The following is a 22,466-nucleotide window of genomic DNA, read 5'->3' on the forward strand; positions in this document are numbered from 1 at the left end:
CATTTCTTTTTAGATGTGATGATGCTGTTGTGATTATGTTAAAGGAGTCCTCATAATCTGGAGACACATTCTACATACTGACAGATGGAATGATGTAGCACTCAGGGTTTTCTCCAAAGTAACAAAGGGAGGAAGGTAGACACGTACTTTGCCATGGCTGTTGAGGCTGGATGATGCATATACGGGGGTGCTACCTATTTTTCTGTATCTTCAAAATTATTCTTAATAAAACATTCAGGCATTAGAGAGAGACAGGATGCGAGCGAGAGCATGCACCTAAAAGACGGCCACCACCGCCTGTACCCAGGAATCCCTGTGACAGCAGCTCAGACTCAGGACTGCCTCTGCACTCACCTTGTTCTGTTTCAGAGCGCTTTTCTCTTTCATGTGGGGACAATCTTTCCCAGTGACAATGGCCTTGATGTCTGCAACAGGAACTGATCAATGAAGGGAATTAGTTTCTGGGAGCTTCATGGTGCAAGTTGGTCCTTGCTCGGGTGCTCGAAGGGAAGCCTCAGCCCCCAGACTCAAAGAGCTGTATCAGCTCAGGGTGTGTGGCTTTGTATTGTTCCCCCTCTGGGGTCACTGGCCATGAACCATGGCCTGCAGGGCTGTGTCAAATCTGACTGGGCTTTTGGATCGTTTCCCCAAGGCACGGGCCTCTGACACCTCACTTTCACGTCACAGTAATGACAGTGACAACAACACCACAGCAAACAGCAGTGGCGGCAGCTAACAGTTTCACCTGCTACTGGTTCTGAGTGCTTTACATAGACTAGGCATTCAATCCTCTTATGAGGGAGATATGGTTATTATTCTGACAGAAGAAAAAAGGCAGAGAGGAGAATGAACTCGAAATTAATTAGAATTAATCAGAATTAATTAGAATTAGTGGCAAAGCCAGGATTTGAATCCAAGCAGTCTGCTCTTAACCACCACCTTTCAACTCTGTTTTGTATCACCCTTTACAATCTGCAAAGCCCATACCCCTCTGTGATCTCACCGAATTCTCCAAATAGCCCTGTGAGGGAGGCAAATAGAGATGACCTCTGACAGATGAGGAAATGGGTCCAGAGAGACATCTGGCCCAAGACCAGACAATCAGCTTGAAACAGCCAGGACTAGAACTCTCCTGACATCGAGTCCAGCTACCAAGTCACAGCAATAGAGAAATGAACCTACTTTTCTCCTGCAGGGATTCAAATGTCACCTCCCCTTGAGGGTTGTCGTCCAAGTCACCATAGTGCAGGACCTTGTGGTTCAGTGCCAAGCGGCAGTACCAGAAACGTTCTGGAACACAAGGGAAGCCAAACAGGTGAGCAAGGACAGTTCTGGGAAAGGCCTGGGCACACACAGGCAGAGGATGCTGTGTTCCCTGCCTGCTCCCTGCAGGGCCCACCAAGGCAGGCTCCCTCCCCGTGGAGTGGCTCTGGGCAGTAGGACCGCATGTGCCCCAGGCCCCTGTCACCTTGCCTTCGGCGATTCCCAATCTTCCGGAAGCTGCTGCCCTCACAGAGCCGGTTCAGACGCTGCTGCTTGATCAGCTCCAGGATCTCGGGCTGGATCTTCTCCCTCAGCTCCCTGAGGTGGCCATGTACCGGGGAAGGAGGTCACAGTGAAGCTTTGGAAGGAAGACAGAGTGGGGCTGGGTTCCCCCACCTTGCCCCCTACGGGATGGTACTTACACAATCGGCGGGGACTGGAAGTCATCCTGGCTCATCCTTTCGGACTGGCGCAGCCTCAGAATCTCAGAGTAGCTCAGGCTGCGCAGTTTGCTCTTGAACTGATCCAAAGAGTTGGGTTTGGAGGGCAGAGCACGAGTGATCTGCTCTCGGACGACCTGCATAACCTAAGAGGGAAGGAAGAAGGCAGCCCGCTCGCCCCTGCTCTGCCACACAGACAGGCTGCCTCTGGGCACCAAGGCTTGGCCTGTGCCCGGGTCTTGAGCACAGCAGGACTACAGATGTGTGCTGGGGAACAGAGCACCGACATGCTAAGGAACACCTCCTCGGGTGGTTATTAGGACAAATGACTGATGGTGACAAATGCCTTATTTCTCATACATTTCAATTAGTCAACGGTGTGGAATAAGCATAGGTTTTTGGAGTCAGAGAGGAATGGATTTAGATCTTGACTCTGTCCCTTCACCTGTTCCTTGAATAAGTCACTTAGCACTCTCCCCCTACAGTTTAAAGGGAGAGAGAAAGACACATCTTCTGATACGTGCTGCCTGAAGGATTATGAGATGCTATATGGAGGCACAGTGCCTGGCACACTGTGATATGTTCAAAAAAATGTGTTACTTCCCCTAAAACAACAGTTAAAGGAAAAACAGAATATCACACTGCACATCCGGTCAGCTCTCCATCAATGAAGGAAAAATCTACAGGAAAAAAGGACTACAGGGAAACACATAAAAAATGGTCATCACTGTGGTGAAATTCTAGCAAACTTTTTCTTCCTTATACTGAATATGCTTAAAAGTTCTTCCCAAACTTTTTACAATGAGATGATCAGCTTCAAAACACTCAAGTCTAGAGTACCAGCTTTTGAGGGCCCTGTGTGCTTCACCGAGATGGGTACTCAGAAAGCATGGAGGAATGACTTCTGAGTAGGTATCCATGACTTGCATATCATGCCAATCCACTCCAACCTCTCCCTGATGCTTCCAGTGCACAAAACAGCAACAGTGCCTGCACACAGTAAGTGCTCAGCAACCACAGCTATTACTGTGCTTATCCTCCTGGCCCCTAAGGAAGACAGGAGGGGTGAGTCTGGCTCCAGGGGCAAATGAGGGGCCCAGGGCACCAAGGGGAAGACATCTGCTCAAGGTGACAGAGGAAGCACAACCAGAGGGGACAATGCCTCAGTCTTGTGACGTATTGCTGCACATCAGGCTGGTTTTCCAGTTCAGGCATTTCCCCGGCTCTGGCCAGCTGTCACAGGCTGTCAGGTGATGGTCTCAGCCCATTGGACCTCAGAGCTCTGTGACACTGACCTTGTTGAAGTCCTCAGCTGTTGCCCTCATCTCCTTCCAGGTCTTGTTCAGCAGCTGGATGCAGATTCCAAAGAGCTCTTCAAAGGCTCGGTCGTGGGTAAAGAACATCGGGTGATAGTCATTGCGTCCTTCGTTTGCTATGGGAGAAAAGAGGCAGGAAAGGGATGAGCTGGGTGCTCATGTCCAGAAACTTTGGATCCTCTGCACCAAAGTCCTGAAGAACAAAACCATGACGAGGACCAGGGCTAGTGATGAGTGTAGGAGGGGCCGTTCCCAATTCCTGAGCCTTTTTCTCCAGGGCACTTGCTCTTGGTCCACCTCTGCCCTGTGACAGACTCAGCCAGTCCTTGCACCTGGGAGTGGATGGTGGCATAGCTTTTGAACATGTTCAAACTGCCAGCTTGAACAAAGCAATACCCAAGACTCCCATTAACAAGGATAAGCTGATCACAGCTCACTCAGCTCCCAATTACAGGGCTGCTGTACAGACTTACGTAGTTCCCCAACCTGGAGGATTTCACAGAGCATTTTGGTAAGCTCAATTGCACTGCGGCCGAAGGGGCATTCATGTTTGTCTTCGCGGCTGCTGTTCTCCAGGACAATCTGGGGAGGAGAGGAAAAGGAGGTGAGAGAGGAGAGGACTAGGGAGGGAGAGGGGGGAGGCCAGAGATATGGTACCAGGGCTGAGAAAGCTGGCCCCAGCCTTTACCCGGATGTAGGTGTCCTGATGGACTTTAGCCAAGTACAGCATGTTGTCCAAGGCCAGCATTCCAGGAGGAGTCTGCGTAAAGTCCATTGCTGGGTTGATATGGTTCTGCAGGAAGAAGAAACCTGATTTTCGACTTGGCGGTCTTTCTGTGTGCAGTGTCACCTGAGGGGAAGCCCTTGCCCCTCATCTGAATGCTGCTAGCGCTGCAGACCTACATCTATTGTACTCTTTCCGTGCCCGTCGCTACTATGAGACTGTGAGCCCTTGACCACTGGGCTGACTCACCTTGTAACCCCAGCATACAGCACACTGCTGGGCACTGAGTAGGTACATAATAAATACTTAATTGAATTAACTCCATCCTCAAGCTGTATCCTATCACAAAATACCCACGCCTACTTTTCAAAGAACCTCACTGCTGTGGTGAGAGGCCTCCTCTCCATCCATATGGCTGACCTCCCGGACCTGCTTACAGATGGCTTTTTTCACAGGGCCAAATGTTGCACATAAACTTGTGACTCTGCCATTGCATAAGCAAACTGAGCATCAAGGCCCTCCAGCTTCTCAGTGTCATCTACTCCAGGGCCACTGTTATGAAGGGGTGCCCAGGACTCACTTGGGTGGGCCCTCTGACTTCCTGTCAGAGCAGAAGGCCTGCGCAGGTCTGTGCTTTGGGAAACTTACAGTAAATCCCAGCATTTTGTAGTCCTTGGTATACATGGCTTTGCGTTTTTCAGTCCCACTCCCGGGGACATTGCTCGGGTCAGACTCTGCATCAAATGCAATCCTCCTCAGTTCGAATATAATGTCTCTTTGAGCCTGAGGTGAAACAGACAGCCAGCAGGTGAATCAGCTAACCAAGGGAAGCAAGGAAAAGAGTGGGTGGGGCTTGGGCAGAACTCTGGCCCCGATGGATCTCTGAAGAGGCATCACCTCTTCCTTAGCAGAACAGAGGTGGGCTTGGCGCAGAGGGTCACCAGCAGGAAGAGGACATGGGAAGCACACAGCTGGATTTCTCAGAGCAGACCAAACCGTTTGTGCAGACACATCTAAGCAAGGTCCCTGGCACACAGCAGGTGCTCAGTACACAGCCTGAGGGTGGAGTGCAGTACATCCAACAGCACACAGCTTAAGCCAGTGAAGCTCTGCCCCACTTAGCGCCTACCTGGTCATTGGGGTCCATCTTGGTCATCATCCTTTCTTCCAGAAGGTTAAAGGTCAGGACTTGTAGGACATACAGTTGATGGGCCATCTCAGTTTTGATTGGGCGGTTCCCTCGGATCACATGCTGGAAAAAGCACAGGCAGGGAGCAAGGGGCTGAACTGATTTTCTTTTACTAAAGAGTCACATCCATGCTGGTGAAAAAGTAGACTGGGCAAGGAACAGGGCTTTCCTCCCACACACAAGGACTTCGTGTTCTCGAAGGGGATGGAGCATGAATAGGCTTGATTCAGGCAGAGAGGATTCACTGCAGGCCAGAGGGCACCATCCTCTTCTCTTACCCCACTAAGACTATGATATGGGAGCTCAGCGGCTGGACCTTATTTCAATCAGGTAAGTAATTACTAGTTTTAATTTGGACTAGACACATTTCAAGTGTTCAACAGCCACCTGTGGCTAGTGGCTACCAAATTGAACTGCAGGTCTAAAGAGATCCAAGACAATCCAAGACGATAGCTAGTGGGCACAGAGAAAGACTTGCTTGTGGAATTGGACAGTATGGTTCTTTGTTTTCTCTTAGAAAAATAAAATGTTTTGGTAAAGAGAGGCTTTAGAAAAGATCCTTTTCTTTAAATGACATGGAGACACCTATATAAAAGGGGGGCATCTAATGCTCCTGTCCAACCCTCCTCACTCGCCCCTCCCTCCTTCGTCTCCTACAACTGTCCTTCTTTTCTCTCTCCTCCCTGTGTTGTGTTCCCACCATGTCCCTCTCCCTCCTCTAACTTGTTCTCCCTGCTCTCTTTCCATGGCCCTGGTCCCCCCTCAGCTCATCACCTCCTCCCTCTGTTCCTCTGATGCCTACCCCTCTCCTATTCTCATGCTCGCTCTGTCTTTCCCCATACGCTCCGGGCTGAGCAATGCTGGTTATGTTCCTGTCTCAAGCTGTCCTGTTCTCACTCCCACAAGAGCCTGCTCTTTCCTGCTTGCTTCCTGTATTTCTCGCTTCCCCACTTTATCTCACGACCATCTTGAATCCTGTCACTCTTGCTCTTTTCTCGGCCAAATGAGACTCTTGCCCAGTTTCCCTGGATCCTTTGTGTTCTCTTACTCAGTCTAGTTGTGTCTCTAGGGGCCTGTGCTGTCCAATGGGACAGCCCCTGGCCATATGGGGCTACTTGCATTTAAGTCACTTACAATGAATTTAAGTTGAAAATTCAGGTCCTTAGTAGCACTAGACACATTTTCAGCTCACCAGGCACATGTGGCTAGTGGCTGCCACCAGATGGTAGGGCAGAAATGGAACATTTCCATTATCACAGAAAGTTCTATCAGACAGTTCTACAGAGCTTCTAACTCTACATCAGTATCTTTTTCGAGCTCCCTCTAACTTCAGATCAGCTCTCTGGGGCCTGCTCGGCTGGAGAGCAAACTTATTAGACCCGTGAAGTCGACTCTGGTAGCCTCTAGCCATATGTGGCTGTTGAACATTGGCAATGTGGCTAGTCCAGACTGAGACATGCTGTCAATGAAGGCACACCAGACCTCAGAACCTTTGTATGTAAAAACAAAATGTACAGTATCTCATTAATGATTTTCCTATTGATTATATGTTGGAATCACAGTGTTTTAGATAGACTGGGTTAAATGAAATGTTACTGAAATTAATTTCCTCTATTCCTTTTTCAACATTGCTGCTAGAACATGTATAATAAGAAAAGCATAATATGCAAATCGACCAAATGGTGCAACAGCAGAATGACTGTCCAGACGACCTTCCAGACGGACGAAGCCAGGGCTGCGAGGGCCGAGCCCCTTGCACCAATTTTGTGCATTGGGCTTCTAGTATCAAATAAAATAAGTAGTCCCTATATTTTCATAGGATGGCACTGCTAGGCCTCATCTCCCCACCGTGAGATGCCAGAGTGCTTTCCCTTCCTGTCTCTTTCTCTCTCTAGCTCTGTACAGCCCAAACAGTAACCACAAGCCACATTTCAATTTCAATTAAATTTTAAAAAATGACAAATTAAGTTCCCCAGTCAGACTGGATACATTTAAAGAGCTCAACAGCCACGTGTGGCTAGTGGCTACCATTTGGGACAGCACTTCCACAGCTGCAGAAATTTCTACTGGACAAAGCTGCCCCGCTCTCTTGCTAGAGGGTGTGCTAACGCCCTCATCCCTCCCTCTGTCCCATGTGCTCCCTCTCTGTCTCTCCTTTCAGCGCAGTCTCTGTCTGTCTCCATCTCCCCAAGCTTACTTTTTCATTCTCTGCTCTCCCCGTAAGCTTCCCTTCCCTCTCTCCCCCCAGACTCTTTGCCCAGGCTCTTTCTCTGTCACTGCTCTACTGTCCCACTGACACCTCTTCTTTGCCCCTCACTCTGAGCCTCTTCCTTTCTCTATATTCCCCCACTCTACCACTCCAATTTCTCACCACCTGTCTATCCCTACTCCTTCCGCCTCACCTCTCCAGAACTCATAAACCACTTTAAAGAGAGGTTAAAGTTAATGTGATGTTGGTTTTCATTCATTTAACCCCCTTTCTCAAACTCAGACACATCATTGTGGGAAGGTAATACTCTAGCCATCAATGGCTTAAAGAAGTACAGCTCCAGTTGGGTGAGTTTTACCTACATCCTATTTGCTGTCAGATACTTCCAGGCCTATGTTCTTTGGCTGGACTCAGTTAACCTCCTGGACTTAAGTGAGCATGCATACCATTTCCTAGCAGACTAGCCAAGTCCCTGACACTGAACTGTCTTCTGTAGTGGAATCTTAGCTTGTCATAACCTCATCCAAGTAAATAAAAAGTCTCAAAATTCATTAAGTTTCCCTCACAAGGGCATCGTTGCTCCCACACGCGAAGAGGAGCGTGGACGAGAAGGCGTGGGCACTGTGCTCTCCATCACTTGCAGGCAGAGTGCTTGAGCATTCGCTCAGGTCCCTCCTGTGGGCTGCCCTTGGGCTGTGACCAGGGAATGGCCAGTAGGCAAGAGCTAGTTCTGCACAGTGAAGTCTGACAGGCTCCTCGTGTTTAGATCAGCTGATCACTGGACTTCACAAGTACTCGGAGCTTACTTCTTGAATTCTTTCAGCTGTTCTATCTTGTTCACAAAGAAACTGCCAATGTAAGCACAGCACTTACCACATGCCAGGCACCCTGCTAAGCACTGTATATATATTAGCTCATTTTGTTCTCACATCCAGAGGAGCACATCGAAGCCCACAGAAGTTAAGTGAATTACTCAAGATCAAAGATTTGGCTAATGGCAGAGTGGGTGCTGGTGATTCCCAAGTTCATGTTCAGAATTAGTAAGTCTTTCACACTTGACTCCGAATTTCTTCACTGTGCTCTCCCAGTTCTCCCTTGTTTTTGACAACTGATAAAATGGCCGTCTTTTAATTTAGATCCTTGGTTCTTTCCCGCTCCCACTGTCCCCATTTCCCACCTCGGTTCCCTCCCACCCCACTTCACCACCCTGGTAACAAGGAATTAGACCTCTTTCCAGATGCCTCCCCCTCCCCACCACCTCCTACTCTACTTTCCTTGCTAACACACCCCTTGGGAAACACAGAGATTTTGGAGCATGATCTTTCTAAAATGCTAGTCTGGTTACTTCATGATCCTGGTTAAATCCCCTCAACTGCCCTTAGGAAAAAGACTAAGACCCTACTTGATGTGGTCTTTGCTATCTGCAGTCTCACCACAGATCTGCTCCTTGCTTCACCCTCTACCCATCACACACTCCGTCTGGCTCCGAGCCCCCACCCCCCACTCCTTTTCTCTCTGGTCTGCTTGCTTGCCCTCAGCCTCCCCTGAAGACAGTCCTCTAGAGGCTACCTGACACCTCTCCTCCAACACAGGACTGACTGCCCTCCTCTGAAGTCTCCCAGACACGCATCTCTACGGAACCTGACCACAGGTGCCATGACCACTCATCTTTCCTACTGGACTGGAAGTTCTTCGAGAGCAAACACACTGTCTTATTCATCCCTGCTGGTGCCCCACACACTCAGGTTTATGACCCGTGTTAACTCAACGAGTTACCTTCCTTTTTTGTGCTCATTTTAACACATTCCCTCTAGATAAACAAGTTTGGATCTGCCAGACAACAAACAGTACAGCTGGCCTCAGTGTCTCCTGTGAGGCTTTGCAATCAATCCCTGGTGGGCCAGCAGCCTCCTAGAGACAACTCTGCCTATAGAGGATTACAAAAAAGCTTTTCACCTTGAGTGTTTAGTTCCTATTGGTAAGTTCTCTCTGAGTGCCCAACCCACTCAATGGTAATTTCAACAATAATACAACTATAATAATGGTAATAATTGTTATTAATAGTAACAAAACAACAGTAACAAAATACAGCTTGTTTCGGAAACTTACATTTAGGATTATGGATCGAAGGTGCTTCTGTGCAAATGCATTGGCCATGTCCTAGTGAGAAAATAAGGGGCATGAGGCACGGTGGCAGGACACAGCTGTGACAACCATAGAGGAAGGTGATGTCACAGCTCTGGGGCTTTTTCTTTCACAATTTTTTTCCTTTCAAATGAAAAGTGGGCAAATAGAAAAAAATCCACGAACCATCGCCTGTATCTTATACTCTAACAAATTCCCTCACATTTTTCCTTTGTGAGTGCAAATGAACAAATAGGGTTTCTGGTCCCAATGGCACAATCCACCACACCATCTCCAAAGAGGGACGAAGACACCTCAGGACAAGACATGGTATTACAAGGACGTTGGGCGATGGACGACGGAAACGGAGCACAGAGCAGCATGATGGTCCCCAAGCCACAGGCACTGTTCACTGTTCCAGGCAGGCACCCACTGCCTAGGCTGGAAGGGACTCCAAACCCAGGAAAGGGCTTTGGCCCCGCGCTGCTCCTGTGGCTCACCAGCAGAGGGAGCTGGGTGGGGACCCCCTGAAACAGTGAGTAGTTCCCATTCACTTCCGACTGGTGGAGAGAACGTGTTGAGTGCTTTGGGGTAATTTTCATAATAGGGTTACTTTCTGATTTAACAGGAACACTTTATGTATTTAGTATCCTCCTAAAGTGAATCTTCCAGGGAGCGAAGCTTTAAGGGTCCTCTCAGAACCATTACTTTGACCATTCTTATGCAAATCTTTAAAAAATACATGTCTATGTCAGAAGAGACTGCAATGATTATAATTTAATCATTGCCGAGGACTTGGCTTTATAAAGACCATCATTTATTTTTCTGGGTTGTGACACTAATACCCTCAAGGAGCTATTGAGATGTGAAGCTATTTTCTCCTAAACAAAATGGTCTCGGATTACCATGCTTTTCATTTCTCTGACAGCTTTTTAGAATTCTTTTGTCTCTGCCTTCCAATGTCAGCCATCACTTCTTATAATGTTAACTGGTATGACTTCACTTTCTAAACTGCTGCCTTAGTTTAATTTTACAGAGAATTCTAAGTCCATCGGCCTGAGGGAGCTGTCACACTTCTCCCATGGAGCAGTGTCCTCAGAGCCCAAAGGGCTTTCTCTCACGCCTGGATTTCTGGCCATATTCCAAGTGGCTGGTGCTGCCAGGAACATTAAGTTTTACTATGCTTGCCCTGAGCATACACACCACCTGGAGGAGGAGGAAGGCGGCCTTGAAACTTCTTGATAGCTATAGGAGGTCAGCTTGAGATTAGATCTCTCTGTGGACAACTAACAGTGGGAAACAGGCAGTGGTCTACTGCTAGAACATTAAGACCTTAGACTAAAAGCTTCTCTGTGGGGGGAAGCACTCATCCTCTTCCAGATCCTTGTAGAGCTGACCTCCCTAAGCTCCCTCTTAGGAAAAATGAGCATCTAAATCCCCTCTTGTCAACTGTCCAAACCTTTTCAAATGCCCACGGTCTAGGTAAACATGGATTGACCTTTACACTTTGCTATATCAAGTTGGGAGGTGATGCGCCATGGTATCATCTAGATGAAAGCCACAGGCTATTTCTGAATCTGAACTTCGCTGGCTGAACCACAGACCCACGTAAAGGCGAGTTACAAAGGAAAGACTGGGCCACATTCCCTGGGACAAGCATCGCCTTAATCCTGCATGTGGCTCTACTCTGCAGGAAGTCCTCAAGTGTCCTGACAAATGAGGTTTACAGCACACAACCTTTCCTGGTTCTGGAGCTCCCTGAACATCTTAGATCAGAGGTGAGATTCTTGCCCAGCTGTGACCTCCCCACTTGGATGAGAGCGGGGCCCTTTCCACAGAGCGGTGCTACTTACAGTGGCAGGCAGGTCTAGAGGATTAAGGTGCTTGTCCTGCCGGCAGAAAGCAAAAGCACAGAGAGAAGCAGATGGAAGAATGAGCTTTCAGTTTACAATCAGAACAGGACCAGGAAGGAAGAGCTTAACAGAGCAAAGCCATCCAAGAAAGACAGGACAGACAGAAACACAGATGCTCCTGGTCTCCCACTGGCATCCACCAAGGGCTTGTTACACCTGATCCCACATGAATTTCAACCTCCTGAGCCCAGGGTACTGACAGACAACTAAAAAGTCTTTCTTTTGTGCACCACTTGGGCTTTTACCAGAGAAATCTAGAAAGTGTGTTGGAAGGGCCCCTAGGGGTCTTTTAATCTGGCCCTTTCATTTGACAGAAAGAGAAACTGAGACCCAAAGAGGTTAAAGCATGTGTCCGGCCAGTGGCAGGCCCTGGACGCTTAGGTCAGAGCTTGTTCCCCTGCCCATCCAATTCCTGGTCTCCTCACTTGTAAATCGGGGGTCTGGTTTGCCTCATGACATCCTTATGAAGTAAACGGGGCAGATGTGGTAGCTCCCATGTTACAGGTGAGGAAACTGGGGTTCAGAGAGGTAGAGCTGTTTGCACAATGTCACACAGATAATTCATAGGAGAAGAAGGAAGTTTAGAACCTGGATCAGAGCTTACACACGAGACTTCGTGCTAAGTGCCTCCACTCTTGCTTCCTTAAGTAAGGCTCTCATTTGTTTCAATCTCCTCTCCCTTCTTGATTCTCTAACCTAGGGGCTGGCAAACCAAAGCCAAATTAGGCTTGTCAACTATTTGTGTAAATAAGGTCTTATTGCGAGACAGCCACATCATTCGTTCACCTACTGTCTGAAATGGCTGGCTTTTGGCTACAACAGAAAGGGTGGATAGTTGCCACACGGACAATATAGCCCACAAAGCAAACGTATTTACCCTCTGGCCCTTTAGAGGAACAAGTTTGCAGGCCCCTGCTCTGACCTAAGACCCCAGCTGGTTTCCCAGCTCGTTCTCCCCTGGGTCTTCCTTAGCAAAGCCACTCAATGGGCTCTGATCACAGAGGGACAGGAGGAAGGACTCTTGGGAAAATGGCTGGGTTTCTGCTGTCTGCAAAGGGTGAGTGGGTGAGAATTCTTCTCTTGGAAAAGCCCAGATGAAAAGCTTGGAAAGGCAGCCACAGACCTGTCGCTTGTCCTCAGGAGCCTTCAGAAAAAGTGCATTAATCAGGGCAATGGCGTAGGTCTGAATTTCCTGGTTGGAGCTGTGTCAATGAAGAAAGAAGGCAGAGGAGATTAGAAGAATGACCAGCAAGATGACACTTAGACATGGTTCATGAAATCACTCACAGATTGTAATCAAATAATAACAGGGGGCTAAGCCTCAAAAGCATTTTTAAAAGTATTTGTTCAACAAATGCTAATTGGGCTCTTGCTTAAATCCAAGCAGAGGATACAAAAATGATTGGTCCCTGTTCCCAGATAGCTCAGTTTAAAATGGGAGACAGAGCTCTAGTTGGTTTGGCTTAGTGGATAGAGTGTTGGCCTACAGACCAAAGGGTCCCAGGACTGATTCCAGTTAAGGACATATGCCTGGGGTTGCGGGCTCGGTCCCCAGTAGGGGGCGTGCAGGAGGCAGCTAATCAATGATTCTCTCTCATTACTGATGTTTCTCTCTCTCCCTCTCCCTTCCTCTCTGAAATCAATAAAAATATATTTAAAAAATGTATAAAATGGGAGACAGATAATAAAAATTAGAGTATTTTATGTAAATATAATTGCCATAGGTACAAACAGATTGTTCGGCCCATAGAGAAGAAAGCATCTCATTTTGTTTGGTACCACAGTGGTACAGGGAGATTGGGGAAATCCACTTCATCCGAAGGGGCAAGAGAGTTACAGAGGGTTTTACACAGGAGATGACATGATCAGGTCTGAGTTATGGAAGGAACCTGGCAGTCATGTAGAAGAGGCGATGAATGGATGAACAAGCAGACCAGCAGCTTGGAATCCAAGCAAAGCAGGAGAGGACGGGAAGATTTACGCAGACGGAGAGGGGAGAAGAGAAGCGACAGGGCAGGGAGGCAGGCAGAGTCTCTTACTCACACCTGGAGGTGAGAGATGAGCTGTCCCACAGTGATTTCCTCTGCTATCTTCTGGTACAAACTCTGGCTATTCAGGACCATGCTCTCCAGGATGGCCAGGGACCGCTGAAGGATGGACACGTCCACCATGGGCTGGCTCACGTACCCTGCAATCTAAAGGCAGAGAGGGACAAATCAGAGAGGAAGCTCAGGGCCCATGGGAGCCGGACGGCTTAGGCTTCTGCTGCTAGCCCACAGGCTCTCTCCTCTCAGGTGTGTTGACCACATTGGGGCAGGTGTCCCGAGCTGGAGAGTGCTATCTCTTTATGGCTACCAGGGCCAATGCCAGGGATTCTCTAGGCATGGAAAACTCAATTTCAAATTACAGTAATCCAGTCAACTGTGTGTCCTCAAAATCTAAGGGCTTAATACTTCATTTTCAAAATAAGGACTCGAGTGTGAAAAAGCTGACTATAGAAAGCAGAGGATCTTACTGATACTAGGACAGCCGTGGGCAAACTACGGCCCGTGGGCCGGATCCGGCCTGTTTGAAATGAATAAAACCAAAAAAAAAAAAAAAGACCGTACCCTTTAATGATGTTTACTTTGAATTTTATATTAGTTCACACAAACACTCCATCCATGCTTTTGTTCCGGCCCTCCGGTCCAGTTTAAGAACCCATTGTGGCCCTCGAGTCAAAAAGTTTGCCCACCCCTATACTAGGATATTATTTTATTTCCAGGTACACTTCTCCTGACATGCACTGTGTCCCTATACACACATAGAACAGAGAGACTTAGAGAGGTAGACAGGATCTCAAAGTCTTGTCATCTAATCCTCCTCAATCCCTATTATAATATCCTTAACACATGGCCAGGTCACTTTTGCCAAAATAGCTTTAGCACTGGGAGGTTCCCATAGTCCCAAGACAATGGCAGGTCAGGACATATTATTCACTGGTTTTAGTTCAGTTTTCCGAGTTGATGCTGTCCCTTCTTGTAAAAGAAAGGAGGGCAAAACTAGAAGTCTCCACTCCTACCGACTGAGGTCAATCTGACAGTCCAAACAGGCTACCTGGCAGATTTGTAAACAGAAGGCAGACTTATAAATATAAGGCAAATGAAATGAACACTTTTTATCAAAGAGAAGGGAAAGTCAGGAAGCAGGTCAGAAGACTCAAGGATGGCACTGGCTGATGCTGGTGTTCTCCCAAGTCTCACTAATAATCCAGGGCCACTTTGGGCAGATTCACTCAGAGAGCCCAGTTCATCTCCATGCAGGTCTTGAGAGTACAGCAGGGTAAGTCTTGCAGGACCACAGGAAGAGCAGAGCTCCAGGATGAAAGTCTGGCCTCAGGGATAGAAAGCCGACCCATACCAGAATGCTGTATTGACTGCATGCCCACCTTAGCCTGGAGAACAATGGGTGACTGAGGAAGGAGAGAAAGACAGAATGCTGGAGGCCTCACCTGCTTAATGAAGGTGATGGAAACCATGTCCCAGGAGACAATGCCGTGATCCATGAGCTCTAAGAAGGCAGTCAGGGTGAATGCCAGCATCTCACTGTAGCTGAGACATGTGCAAAACACACACACAACAATACAAAGGTTCAAAACCAGGAACAGGTGTGAAGGCAGCCACAATGGAAGGATTTCAGTGTAGGCACTACATGAGCAATCAGTCGATGCAACTCTGAGTCAGCGCCCGCATGCACACCTACACAGACATGGAGCAGATCTGTCCAGGTATCCATCACTGAAAACATAAAGGCTGTTGGGGATTAGGCTTTCCTTCTCCATGTCACCCTATCTCAGGGAAACAGAATCACTTATCCATTTCCCAAGAACAAAACCAGAGCAGACCTTTGTCAAACCCCAATACCTGTGGGAGTACCTAAGGAAGCTTATGTACCATGTTCACCTTTAGGCCTGGAGGAGCAGAGAGTACCAACTTTGGACATGGGTTCAATTCCTGTTCAGCTGTTTGCTAACTGTGCAAATTCTATATTTTCTAACTTTAATTTCTTCCTCTGTAAAATCATGTCAATCTCACTGGATTGTGGTGGGGGCAAGATGACAATAAATGCAAAGCCCTTAGCATTGTGCTGATGGAAAATAAGGGTGAAAATGTTTTCTTCCCTTTGTCTCTCCTGTTTATACATTAAATCCTTTATACTTCTGTAGAGTGCTTTGCAATTAACAAACTATACTCCCATGGACAAAGCCTGCTCAGATCCATTCTCATTTACAATGCTCCTCATGACAATACTGGGGCATTATCCCCCTTTTAGAGAGGAAGAAACCAAGGCCCTTCTAATCCTCTACTCCTGGGAGACTGCAGCACTCTTGAGGGGTCAATGCTGATGACAGCGAAAGCTTTAGGATTTTCTAAGACTTAAACAAATACCCATGATTAGTTGCTTGGTTTGGCTGAAAATTTCAATAGCTGATCTGCCGGCTGAAAGATTTCTGACTCCCTCTCTGCCAGCTTAGGCTCCACAGGCTCAGAAGGCAAACTAAACATGTTATTCACTGTGGATCACGACAAGACAGTTTCCCACCACATTCATCTTGGCGCTGGAGTAGCATAAAGATGTTCATGGTGTATATCAAAGTTCTGGACCTTCTCCGCCCTGTGAAAATGGGTGGCAGGGAGATGGCACACAGGTAGGGGGTAACCTATGATAAACACAGAGAAAGGTGTGTGTGTGTGTGTGTGTGTGTGTGTGTGTGTGTGTGTGTGTGGAGAGGGGAGGTGACTGGACAGGGAGGGAGGCAGGGGGTGGTTAAGAATAGACAGACACCTGTTCTAGTCCATAGTGGATAGTTTGCATACTAACCTTCATCAGACAAATCGTTTTCCATAAAGGTACAGGTCTGTCTTGAGCTGACCTCCCTCTTCCTGAGTTCAGCAACCCCTATTTTTACTACTCACTTGGCACAGTACCGTTTTGTGAGAGCCCAAGCAGACTATAAGATTTAGTACCACGATAGTGAATTATATCCCTCTGTGTGGACTCTTGTGCTTGGCACACTGCTCTTTATGCAGTTTTCAAAAACCTCATTTGACTCAATGGAAATGAGAATAGGATGCCCTGTGGAGAGGAACAGACCTCCGAAAGCCCCAGACAAGACCTCAATAATACTCACTGGGACAAGAGCTTGGTTCCACTTTCCACGAGCCGCGTCAGCACAACAATGCCATCCATGTTGATGAACTCGGTGGCGAAGGTCACGTCGGCAGAGAGCTTGGCCAGCTCCTTCATGGCATCAAGCCGGGTCTCCATGCTGGATGACTGGGTCCTCTCCATCAGCTGGCGTGCGGCCCGGGACTGTGAGAGCAGGAACAAGATATTTGCCATCTGTTCCTTATGGCAGGTGACTGCTCTGTGGATAGCTCTGAGGCCCTTCTGTGAACATTCACGCCTGAGGCAGAACTAGTTTTTTTTCACTGCTTAGAAGCTGTTAAATAAATGTTCACTGGATAAATCGGGGAATTACCAATATGCCCAGACCAATTCTGTAGTATCTGTATCCTTTGTGCGCCACTCTGGTCTATGGATTAAAGGAATTCCCACCCAGGGAATACAAGAGATATCTGGTAGATGACAGCCCACTAACTCTAGCAAGTCATAGAGAAACAGATACTGGTTCCACATAGGGCAGTTTTCTATTAATTAAAGCCATTAGACAATGGAAGTGGTTGTCTCTTGAAGTAATAAGCTCTTAGTCACTAGACGCAATCAAGGAGAATCTGGACAACCATCTATCAAAGATGCTATAGAAGGGATGCCTGGGTGGAGAATTTAATCTGATGACCCTGAAGATCCCTTTCAATCTGAAAATGGGGGAAGCCTCACAATTTTTTTAAAACTTTCTCTTCAAGTCCACATCATTGTTCCTCAAAGTGATAGTCCTGGGGAAACTTTAAGAATATCAAGGAGCGGGAAGTAACTAATTTCAAAATAGCTTTTTGAAGATGAAGACTGGTGACAAAGCCTCCCAGCGTGGGAACTTTTCCTGGCAGAATGCTTGTCTCCACTCTGCAAGCTACAGCTACAATCCCTGCTCTCGTGTTCACTGATCTTTCCTTTTGCTGAACTTATTAACTTTATAGTCAATGCCTCACAATTTACCGTTTCATCTTTCTCTATTTCTGGTGTGTTCATTTAATGTTCTCAGTTGGAATGGAAGAATCTCAAGAGCAATAATGCTTCTGTAGTCTTTACTGTTTTTTATAGTTGCTAAGCAAGTGACTGAAGCCCAGTCTTCTTGCCGGCCAAAGAGTCAGGCCTGTTCATCTCCCTCCCTTCTGCCTCTCCTCTTTGACTATTATAGATGGCCCTTTAACAGCACACTGCTCTCAATGATACAGAAATCCTTCAAGATCTCCACAGCAGGGAAAACGTCCCCCAGGAGAAAAGGTCACAGGAGAGAACAATTTGAAAAGCACTGGTCTACATCACACTTAGAAACTTCCAACTCCAAATGTTAATTTCCCTCTTGAGACAGTTGTCTGGGCGGCTGCCTCCTGCTCCAGAGAGGTGTGCTCCTGGGAAAGTCAACTGCTCCGTGAGAGAGGTCTGTAGGATGCTTCGTGAGTCTATAAAAGTGATTAACTCCAAGACTGTCATATTAAATTAGCAGAGCTGAGGGGGGATTAACGAAGTCCTTAAGCTGAGTTCAGGAAAAGAGAGGGAAGCAGAAGAATGGGATGGTAAGAATACTGGCCTAGAGTCTAACAGACCTGTAGCATTGTGACAAGTGGCAAGTTAACCTCTCTAAGCTTAGTTTCTTTGTCTGCCAAATGAGGCTGTTAAGAGTGCCCATCTCATTGGGTGTTTGTCAGGATTAAAGGATATAACCTATGCAAAGTATTTAGCAAAATATGGGTGTTCAAGAAATGTTGGCAGTTATTACTTTGAGCCTCCCTTCCTCGCAAACAAGTCTCTCTCTTTGTCAAGAAAACAGGTGCCCTCAATTTTCTGGTGGCCCTTCCACAAATATACTGTCCTCCTCCTGGGCCGAGCAGCCACGGCACATCCCTCCACCTGGGCTTTGGATTCCTCCTGTTCTGACCCAGGAGGGTCCTGTTCCATTCATTGCCCCCTCTTTTCTGCACTGTCAGCTTCCTCTTGTCCATCTTAAGATTTTCAAGGACACATAAAAAGGTGCAACATTAGTTAACAACTCTGAAGGGTTGGAGGAAGTGGGGAACTGGGTAGATGTGGGAGGGTAGTAGGGGGGAGACCTTTCATTGTATCTTTGTGAAAATTTGATTTTTTAAACACTTGAATGTTTTACCTTTCTAAAGAGCACATCTTTTGCACTCTACATTTCTGAGTTACTACTGTCTCTACCTATTTCCTTTTATAACCAAGCTTCTTGATAATGTGGTAAACTGGAGGTTCTCACTTTTTCACTTCTTTTTATCAACCCATGACAATCTGGATGTCACCACCAAAACAGTGTGCAGGAAGCTCACCAGTGACTGACTGACGTAACAGGCCAACAGCCAGCCTTTCTGCTCTGTTGACTTTATCCCTCTGCTTCTTGTGGACACCTCCCTCTGTCCTGACACTCTGCTGCCCTCGGCTCCTGAGCCATTTCATGCTCCTGGTTTTTTCCTGCCCTCTGGTTGCTCCCTTAGTTACCCTTAAAGGCTGCTCTTGCAGAAAACAAGGGTCATCCTGAAGGCTCCCTGTCCTTCCACATCCAGTATGTTACCATGTTCATCCAGTTTGCCTCTAAATATTTTTATGACCATCCTTTCGTGTCCATTGCCATTTGCCTTCAGGGGCTGTTAACATTCCTCATTAGTTTCTTAGAGATTCTGCCTGCCGCCTATCTTCCTTTTCTTGGCCCATCTTCCACCCTATCACTAAAGTGATCTTTCTAAAATATAAATCTAAATGTAATATAACTTCCTGCTCTTTCAGTGTTCCCACCTTCCCTTCTAGACAGAATCCAAACCCATAAGCAGACCATCAGGGACTTCAGTATCTGGCTTCTCACTGATGCCCACAGACCCTAGCCATCCTGCATCCCGCCTTCCCCAGACAAAGTACATCTCTCTGCTTGGGACACTTCATTTTCTTCTTTCTTCAGCTATTCTTGCACATTCTTCGACATTTGGGCTATGTGTTCCCTTCTCTGGGAAGCCTCAGGTTGAGTCAGGTGGTCCCTTTTCTGAGTTCTTACAACTCCCTAAACAACTTTCCATCAAGACCCTTGAGAAAGGCCATATATTGTATTTATTGGTTTAATCTCAAGCAGACTGTGAGGGCAAAGACTGATTTGTTAATCTCCACAGTCTTAATTTCTAGAACAGAGTCTGGCCCAGAATAGATGCTCATATATGTTTGTTAAATAAATTAATTCCTAAGGAAAGCAGAGTACCTACCGGGGAGATGGCCAGCTGTAAGATTGTCCCATTCTTAATGTCACTGCGAGTCTGGGGAGCAAAGAGAAAAAAGAGTAACTAAAATAAAATATTAAAATTGTACAAGCTGTTGAGTCAGTAAGAACTTTCTGTCTTTTCTAAAGGAGTTGGAATAGAGACTCTTCAGTCTGGCCCTCTTCTCCTGCTGCTTATTTCTTGACACAGAACTTCTAAGGTCCTCTTCAAGCCCTGGGCTCTCAGGAAGTGAAACCATGGTGTTCCAGCCAGTAGTGGAGAAAAAGGGCTGGCGCACCTTGTTCCAGCCAGGAAGTAGCTCTCCCCAGTGAGTGGAAGCTACCCTGATGTGAGTAAGGTGAACGGCATGGTCTCCTTGGGTGGCACACTGCAAGGCAAGGCCTATATTGATTTGCTTCTCCCAGTACTGACCTGTTCAGTGATGTAGAGCTGGGGCCCGTCTGCATAACGCAGGGTGTAATACTCCGGGTTTGGCAATGACCACCTGTGTAAGAGAAAAATAGTACAGCTCGTTTGGCTATGCCTCTGGACCTATCTAGAAGCTGCAAATAAATAATTTCAGCAGAGTTGCTCAAGGGAGCAGGTGGCATGTTTAAAGGACTGGGACAAAAATTAAAGCTTTAGGTTGAGATGTTGAAAAATAACCTCCTCAAGGTTACAAATAACCTTGTAAGATTGACAGCACAAAAGGAGGTACATACAATTCATCGTAGACCTCAGGCAGGGCATTCCTGGACGTAAAGGAAAAACTAAAGATTGATAAGAGGTCTAAGGGTCATCCTCATTAGCTATACTTCCTGCGTAAGGCAACGATGCACAAAAGCCCATACTGGGGATCTGACTAACTGGAGACCCTTCAGCAGAAGTCCTGTCAAGAGCTGGTAGTGCTCCTTTAGTCTCTAGCTTGCCATCATCCAAAACAAGGGAGTTTCAACTTACCCATCACAAACTTCCTTGATGATGGATGCCAGGGGCCGTTTCTGAAAGAAAGAGAGAGTCCTTCAACCACATCTCCTCGTGCCATGGTTCTGACCAGGGGCTGCCAAGCAGGATTAACCTGGGGTCTGAGCATGGGCTTCTCCCTTGATAGCTTGGATTGAGAGGCAGCCTCTCCCAAGCCATGGGGACCAAGCTTCCGTAGGGGGGGACAGGCCTCAGCTTCTCTCTGGCTGGTTCTTACTCCTGATACCAGTGGTCCTCATCCCTAAGACATCCTCTTCCCAGATCCCTCTGTTCGCATCACTGTTTGTCATTTCAGGAGCTTACCTGGTCGATTTCAAGGAGCTGGGCATTAGCACCTGGCCATTCAATGGCCACTTTGACAATATCTGATGGTGGTGGCATTGTTCCCAATGGGCCCTACTTCTCTAAGATGCACACACAGATACGGCTGCCTGGGGAGAAAGAATCAGAAAGAAGGAAAAAGTCAGAGTTTGCTTTCACTTTTCACTCTTGTAAGATATTTTGGAAAACTAGAAGACAGACATTGTCCAACGGCCGAACTACTACACATGGAACTACTTAGTTTGAATTTTTCTAGATCACACCACAATCTCTCCTTGGGCTTTTTGTCTCTTTGGATTAAATCAGCAAGTAGAAACAGGACAATCCTGTCTATCAACTGCAGATCAGCCAGTAGAAAGATCTGCCAACGTGGCACTTCAGTTTAAGGGTAAGGAGTGCTCTGTGGCAGAAGAACACATTTACTGCAAATTCCTGTCTTGGGACCTTAAGAGGGAGAAGCATATGCTCTGAGATGGGTAAGAACAGACGCCGCCTTCTCTTGCTTGGGCAGTCAGCTGAAGGAGCCAGCCCACTTGTGTTGTGCAGTCAATCCAGGAAAATCCCAGCGTCAGCAGGGCCTGGCACATGCTCTCTTGCCTCCTCCCTAGTTATTGCTGCCACTCCTTCCCCCTCAAAGGACACAATGTGGAGCCTCCTCTGTGTGGGATGATGCAGAGTTCAGAATATGGGGAAGAGAAAGAAGACAGGAAATGCTCCCAGTGTAGGGAGCTGAGGATACCCTCACACAGAGCCCTCTAGAGAAGGACAAGGTTTTGAAGTACCTCTGACCCCTTCCCCCACTTCTCTCCAAAACAAAGGAAAATAAATCATTTTGAACAAGTCTGGAAGATGCGCCCATGTGACTGATATCCTAGGCAACTCTGCTAGCTTAGTGGTATTCCAAGCAGCAGCTAAAGCATTCTCTCTCCAAGGTCTGACAGAGGGAAGTCGCTAGACTAATGGATAGTTTCGTGTGTATTTACACTCCTCGCCTACAAGTTCAGGAGAGGCCTTTCTCTTAATGAAAAAGACCTTCCTCCTGCCCCCCAGGTTTAGCCCCTCACCCGTAATTCACTCTGCATTGATGGAGACCCCCTGCCTCCCCTGGAACGTGCCGCAGAGCTGCTGCTGAGCTGTAGTTCCTGTATGCTGTCCATTTTCCAGCCCAAACACAAAGCTCAGTTCTCCCAACCTTGTGAGCGAAAGGGTTAAGAATCCCGTCCCCTTCAAAGCAGAGGCCTCACAGGAGGGAAGTTTTCATGACCATTTCCTGACTAGGATGGGCGCTTCAGAAGTGAATGGTCACAAATACAAGCATTTCCAGAACATGACAATGTAAAAGAGATGGTTTCAAGGTGCTTTCACTTAGTTGTTGAGTCCTCCCAGCAGCCGTATGAAGTAGGCAGAGTAGAATTATTACCTCCCTGTGAAGATGACAAAATGAAGCTCGGGTTAAGTTGCCCGAGTTCTCCCAGCTAATAAGTAGTCAAGGGGACAGAAGCTGGAGCTAACTTTAGCCAGTACTCCCTCCCCCCACCCCAAGCTAGCCTGAATTTCTGTTCACTG

The 22,466-nt window shown here is 47.3% G+C and overlaps 1 protein-coding gene across 12 annotated transcripts in view; it reads right to left on the reverse strand.

Annotated features, from left to right (window-relative positions):
- ELMO2 (engulfment and cell motility 2) overlaps positions 1–22,466 on the reverse strand; it is a 35,831-nt gene that overhangs the window by 4,245 nt on the left and 9,120 nt on the right. Inside the window, exons 2-20 of one of the 12 annotated variants that reach the window (XM_036322341.1) lie at positions 20,883–21,010; positions 20,556–20,596; positions 20,028–20,100; positions 19,602–19,652; positions 16,349–16,530; positions 14,669–14,768; positions 13,222–13,373; positions 12,302–12,380; positions 11,119–11,154; positions 9,251–9,301; positions 4,873–4,995; positions 4,392–4,526; positions 3,708–3,812; positions 3,493–3,601; positions 2,999–3,135; positions 1,686–1,849; positions 1,469–1,581; positions 1,183–1,290; positions 355–437 (exon numbers count right to left, since the gene is read on the reverse strand). In XM_036322341.1, the coding sequence (XP_036178234.1) occupies positions 355–437; positions 1,183–1,290; positions 1,469–1,581; positions 1,686–1,849; positions 2,999–3,135; positions 3,493–3,601; positions 3,708–3,812; positions 4,392–4,526; positions 4,873–4,995; positions 9,251–9,301; positions 11,119–11,154; positions 12,302–12,380; positions 13,222–13,373; positions 14,669–14,768; positions 16,349–16,530; positions 19,602–19,652; positions 20,028–20,100; positions 20,556–20,596; positions 20,883–20,960 (1,920 nt within the window). In that variant the 5' untranslated portion in view covers positions 20,961–21,010. The other 11 variants (XR_004969979.1, XR_004969980.1, XM_036322342.1 and 8 more) reach the window with 11 other exon arrangements.

The sequence above is a fragment of the Myotis myotis genome, unplaced genomic scaffold, assembly GCF_014108235.1.
Source record: "Myotis myotis isolate mMyoMyo1 unplaced genomic scaffold, mMyoMyo1.p scaffold_m19_p_9, whole genome shotgun sequence".
NCBI lineage: Eukaryota > Metazoa > Chordata > Mammalia > Chiroptera > Vespertilionidae > Myotis > Myotis myotis.